General features: G+C 43.6%; 1 protein-coding gene across 2 annotated transcripts in view; it reads right to left on the reverse strand.

Annotated features, from left to right (window-relative positions):
- caln1 (calneuron 1) overlaps positions 1-5,448 on the reverse strand; it is a gene marked incomplete at both ends in the record, with an annotated part of 79,034 nt that extends 73,586 nt beyond the window's left edge. Inside the window, one exon of one of the 2 annotated variants that reach the window (XM_080429358.1) lies at positions 5,252-5,448. In XM_080429358.1, coding sequence (XP_080285484.1) covers positions 5,252-5,448 — 197 coding nt within the window. Of the gene's footprint in view, positions 1-5,245 lie in introns of both variants that reach the window. The other variant, XM_080429357.1, reaches the window with a different exon arrangement.
- Positions 5,449-6,000: the final 552 nt, after the last annotated feature.

Genomic DNA, 6,000 nt, shown 5'->3' on the forward strand with positions numbered 1-6,000 from the left:
CGACCTATTATAAGTCAAAGAGAACGATGGAGAGAGCTTGATTTGTATGAAAACAGTTCAATATTGTTACAAATAATCAATTTAGGGCATGTTCTTACTTCCTCTTGCTTAACACTTGCAAAGCGGGTGTGGCGCAGCCACAACCTGATATGTTTACAATACACATCGCAATCTAGGAGTATACGTAAGTTAAATTTGTCCACTTTCGTGATGATTGCTAGTTACGCCGGAAATGGTGACCATCACCTACCAAAGTCTATGACTACATTGGCTTCTGTTTCCTATGCACAAGCAGCACATTGTGAAATAGACTATGACACTATTTACGTTAGTCCTTGCATTGTGCACTTTAGTTACATAGCCTACATTTAAGTATACATTTTAGTATAATTGACACAAGGAAACAACAATAACCATCCCAGCAAGCACAATGACGTCATGATGACGTTATGATGACGCCCGGTCATCACCCCGGTGACGTTCAGGACTAGGCCAGATCACAGATCTTTACGTCATTTACAGGACGTCATCACCGGGACATCATATGGACATTTGGACAGCAATTTTGGGTGATGAGAAATGTGTTTAGATGACGTCCTGGAAGTGACGTTTTTGTGGTCAGGATTCATTTTGGTTGAAATCAGGTGATATTCTGGGCCAGATCTGACTTGTCTTGGTTTGACTTGATCTAGCCCAAATCGAGACGTCACTGATTGGTCCGGGTCCTGACTGTGCTTGCTGGGATCCTTTATAATAGCCCTTCCCCCATTGCCCTGTGCCTGTTCATACAAGAACAGAACAAGAGCCCTGCTGCACGGGACTGTTTTCCACGGGACCATTCTCGCCGGTTTATTTCTGACCACCTGCTCCTGCCCACAGCAAAGTTCAAGTACCGTCTGCTCCCGCAATATTTCCATTGGGACCCAAATGCATTAAAAACACAAACCGGAAGTTCGGTGAAACACATTGCAGTGAATGGAGCCGGCTGGACCAGCTCATGAACAAACATTATTTCTGAACGATTGCGACCTTTTTCATATAATCAGTTCAGGAATATAAAAGAAGACATATCACAGGTTGTTTTCTAATCACTTGCTTTACGATGTGCACGGTACATAATTTTATTGAGGCGTCTAAACAGCGGCAGGTATCGTTTCTGTCTCGCGAGATTTTGTTGCCAGACAGGAAATGGTGGACAGTCTAGCGATACTGGGCACGTTCAGAAACGTACTTTGTGCTCTTTAGATACCTCTATAAAATGATACAGTGTACACATCGAAAAGCAACACAGCAGAAAACATTGTGTGATATGTCTTCTTTTATTTTCCTGAGACGAATATTTTATAAAGGTCTCAATCGTTCAGAAATAGTGTTTGTTCATAAGCTGTCCAGCCGGCTCTCATAGACTCCAATGTTATTTCACCAACGGGTGTGGCGGACTGGGAGACGGACATTTGAGCTGGGGTGAGGAAGGGGTAGATTAAAAAGAATGGCCTTATGGTCAGTTACACTGGTAGGTAATAATAATAATTCCAACATACTAGGAGAGACACCAATTGAGAGGACGAGGTCAAGGGTGTGCCCCCTAATGTGGGTCGGTTGAATAGACAGACTGGACTAGGTTAAATGACTAGTAATATTAATAAAATCCTTCACAAGAGGGTGTGAGGGGCAGCTGAAGTGGATATTAAAGTCACCTATGATGGCGATCTGGTGATATTTGGGAGTTATCAAGGATAATAGCTCTGAGAACTCATCTAAGAATGTGGGGCAAAGGACAACCACTTCCCCTCTACATTCTACATTCCAATTTATAATTAAAATTTTAAGAGCTCTGGTGCTCACTCATATGTATATGTAATCGATGTCCACAGTAGGTGCTTGTGGTGGCTACTGAACACCGCAGCCTTCTCTTGAAGCATAGAGAAGACTTATTACCCCAGTGCCATAAAGAAGAATAAACCCTTAAATGTAGTGATATGATTAGGATTTCAAAGTAGGGTAGCAGCCAAACGCTGACACTTTTAACTTGCAGTATAGATCCTCCATCGAGTCAGGAATGTCTATCTAGAGAGGCTGCTTTTACACAAAGAAAGTTCATCATAAAAAATGAATTATCCAAATAACAACAACACAAGGGCATGTGTACTTTCACCAAGGCAATGTTGTTTTTTTCGCAACACAAACCATTTAGTAAGACATAATTAACCAAAACACGTACTGTATGTGAAAAAGAGCGGAGGCTCACAATTGTCATGGTGCTGCTGAAAGGTCATTTGAGTAGTGAACCTGTCTCGTCCCATGGCCAGGCATGAACAATCAACATCTCACCTCAACACTTATGTCCTGCAGTAAAGAGGAATAAATTGGCTTGAAAACTCCTACTTCTACTGCTAACATAAAATCCGCATTCTAATGGCAGGCGTCACACAAAGAACCGAACCAGTGTCCTGAGGCGAGGAATGACTAATTGAAGTGAAACCTGACTCAAAAAGCATAGCTTTATTCATAGCCGTCTCCATGACAGGCAGGCCAGATGGCAATTTCTCACATCAGGCCCTGCAGTATAACAACTATGTCAGTGTGGGTACATGGCAAGGGAGCAAGCAGATTATATTTGCACCATTAGCAGGTTGTGAAACCTCAATATCGTCATCTCAACATTTCAAATGTGTATGTTTTTTTTTGTAAATGAATGTCCTACTTCATCATACAAGCGTGTCGCATAAGTGAAAATAGACGATCCACAAGCTCATTAATGCGCAATCTGGGAACCCATAGCCAAATGAGAAGGAAAAACAGCGCCCTCTGCTGTTTGTACTATCTCACTTGGCTCTGGGACAATGACGACGGAGCACCCGTGCGCAAGGAAACCGGGGTTTTGGTCTGCCTTCAGCGTTTCACTTCCGGTGGTGCGACTATGTTTTCATTCCCACTAACAATATTTCTACACGGAACACTAACACCACTTCTCCCAGAGAACATGGATCGTTTTGGTTATAAGCCCACTTGTTTCTATGATAAAAGAGCAAGTTAAAATGTGAATATCTTTTCGTGGTTTTGTCTGCTCCGCGGACGCTATTGTTAAATTAGTTTTGGTTGGTTTCGAGTGGGGAAGGATCGGCGGACACGTAAATCCCGCCCACTACATTTGATTGGGTAAAGCGCGGCCTGCTTCCTGATCTGAAGGCACGCCCACTTGTAGCCCAGTGTGTACACGTTATGACGAACCTTCACGACAGATTCCAACACAGAGCAGAATCTGTTCTTGAGAGATTAAATAACGCGTAACATTGCGACGGATGTGTTTTGAGTTTGTAGATCTGCTATTTTTGCTATTTTGTTATCGCTACTTTGGAAAAGTTAAAGTGGTTAAGGGTCATTTCAGTCAGGGTCAAATTCTCGCGCACGTGCTCGTTTGTGCACACGCGCACAGGCGTCAAGAGCTGGATTGTGGTGAGCTTTTCTTTTCCCCGCACCGCGCAGGAGGACAAAACAACAATGATCGCGGTGCGATCACCGCTGATCCGTGGACCGCTTCCCGTCTGCTATGACCTTAAGTGTGTCTGTAGATTTTATAAATATTGAATGAAGTATTAACAAGAGCAGAGCTTGTGACTAAATAAACTACATTGGAACCACTGGAACAAAGGATCTTTTTTTCTTTTCTTTTCTTTTCCCTGAAAAGTAACTGTAACTGTGGAAACATAAGAGGTTTCCACCCGACAGTGACGATATTCTACTTCTATCTAAGCATATGTCTGATAACCAGGCACTTGTCAACCGGCCTAGCACCATGACTAATGTTTTTAAAAAGATATAATGCCATTTCTGTGCCATTGTCAAACTGTTGCTCAAGCCCACACCCAATGGAAATTGATTAAGTGGTTAATTGATTCGTTGATGTACTAAACCATATTTCCAAAAATATATATATATATATAAAAATACGCTTCTCGATTATTCGATTCATTTGGAAACTTAATCGATAGAATAATTGCTAAGAAAATAATCCATAGTTGCAGCCCTACTGGAGTGCTACATAGTGCAAAACAGAAAGCACAATTGTTGAGTTTATTAAAACTGAGCCATCTCCTGTAAAGCAGTGGTTCTCAAAGTGGGGTCCGGGGATCCACAGGGGTCCTTGGGGGGGTTCCAGAGGGTCCCCAGCAAAATGTGTTAATATAGCATCACACTCATTTTAAAGAGGTGGTGCCATGGTTTTGCACTTTTTCTGTTTTTCATGTGTCTATGAGGTTGATAGAACTTCATTAAGCCCCCTGGTGGTGTTTTATGTCTTCTCTGACTATTTTGAGTTTCTACCTGGAGGCTGAAACCTTGAGGGTCAAACGTGCCAATAGAAAAACAGCGCTTTAGTGACATAGTAAAAATATACCCTCCCCCTCATTATCATAACACAACAGGTGTGGGCATGAGGAGGAGGAGGGACTAGGACAGGTGGGTGGTGCTAAGGTGGTGGAGGAGGTGCCAAGGTGAGAACCAGGTATACTTAATGAACTGGAGGCATGTCCACATAAAAACATAATTTTAACAATTTCTGTACACTTTTTGGAAAAAAAATCTTCCTCCTAGTATAACCATAATACCTGATGATTATGTTTTGGGGGGGGGGGGATCACTGAAAATCACGGCACCCCGTCTTTAACCACTTTAACCTATACTTTGGCTATTCAAAAATAGCAGATATATAAGTTCAAGCTTGTAGATCTATTTTTCTTTTATCTGAAAATGTAAGCGAACATTTGTAACTCAAATCTTTGCTTCTGGGGGTCCCTGGAACACAATATTTGAGATGGGGGTCCGCGGCCAAATACATATCATTTTGGGGGTCCTTGACATGAAATGGTTTGAGAACCACTGCTATTAAGAATGACAGCGGAGGTGGAAAAATAATAACTAATAATTCCAACATATACTGTACATTCAAATCAGTGTTAAATGAAATCATGTCATGTTGACACAGTCATGGTAAAGGCTAATAAGCAAAAAGGTCTGTGCACTCGCATCATACCCCAGACAAAGAGGAAAGCAAAGTATCAAAAAAGCAATTGGACTGGTTAAACAAAGACAAACAACATTACTAGAATGTCCAAACATGCTCCACAAACTGAAAAGACAAAGGAGAGCATCCCTAAGTGCCAGCATGCTGCACACATTACAAGCGGAGATGTTTGCCTCCTGCAAACAAGAGACTCCCTCCCTCCTCACCCGTGTCGTTTCTTACCCATACTGGTGGTGACTGTCTTCAGTGGGATCATGCAGCACAACAGGCTCTCTCAAGGGACTCTCCACTACATCCAGGGTCCCATCCCTCTGGCAGGGGGTGCCTGGTAGATCTCCGTTCATCTCTGACTGCGTCCCTGCCGCCCGGAGGCTGACAGGTTCCTCAGTCTGAAGAGGATCAGGCTCTGTGACCTCCTCCTCCATCTAGCCGGCAGGGGTGGCAGGCTCCTTAGGTGCAGCGATGGCAGCAGCAGACTGTCTGCCTCCAGACCGTTGAGCCTGACTGCCACCAGAATTTGGGTTTCTCCCAAAGCAGCAGCATCAGTTCCCGGAAAGCTGCTGTTAATATTTGAGCAGTGTGAGCAGCAGGTACAGTGAGTGCCTCCCTTTCACACTCTACTCCCTGACTCTCCGCTTGCCACCTCTCCCTCCCTCTTCTCCTCTCTCTCTCTCTCTTTCTCTCTCTCTCTCTCTCTCTTTCTCTCTCTCTCTCTCTCTCTCTCTCTGCCTAGTCCCTACCAGTGCAAACATTCCTCCACATGGGGAGATGGAGTGGAGGGAGGGCTCATTAGTGAGTCCAAATGAAGTCCTGCCTGCCTGTGGCTGTGCTTGGAGGAGAGAGAAAGAGACAGAGAGAGGGAGTGAGTCTGCTACAGCCCATAGTGAATGTGGTTGCTTTGGTGCCTAGTGCAACAACTAGCCTACATGTCACCAGTGGTGTGAAGTAACTATAAGTACATTTACTCAAGTACTGTA

Source organism: Gymnoscopelus braueri (genome assembly GCF_963280865.1).
Source record: "Gymnoscopelus braueri genome assembly, chromosome: 5".
Lineage (NCBI taxonomy): Eukaryota > Metazoa > Chordata > Actinopteri > Myctophiformes > Myctophidae > Gymnoscopelus > Gymnoscopelus braueri.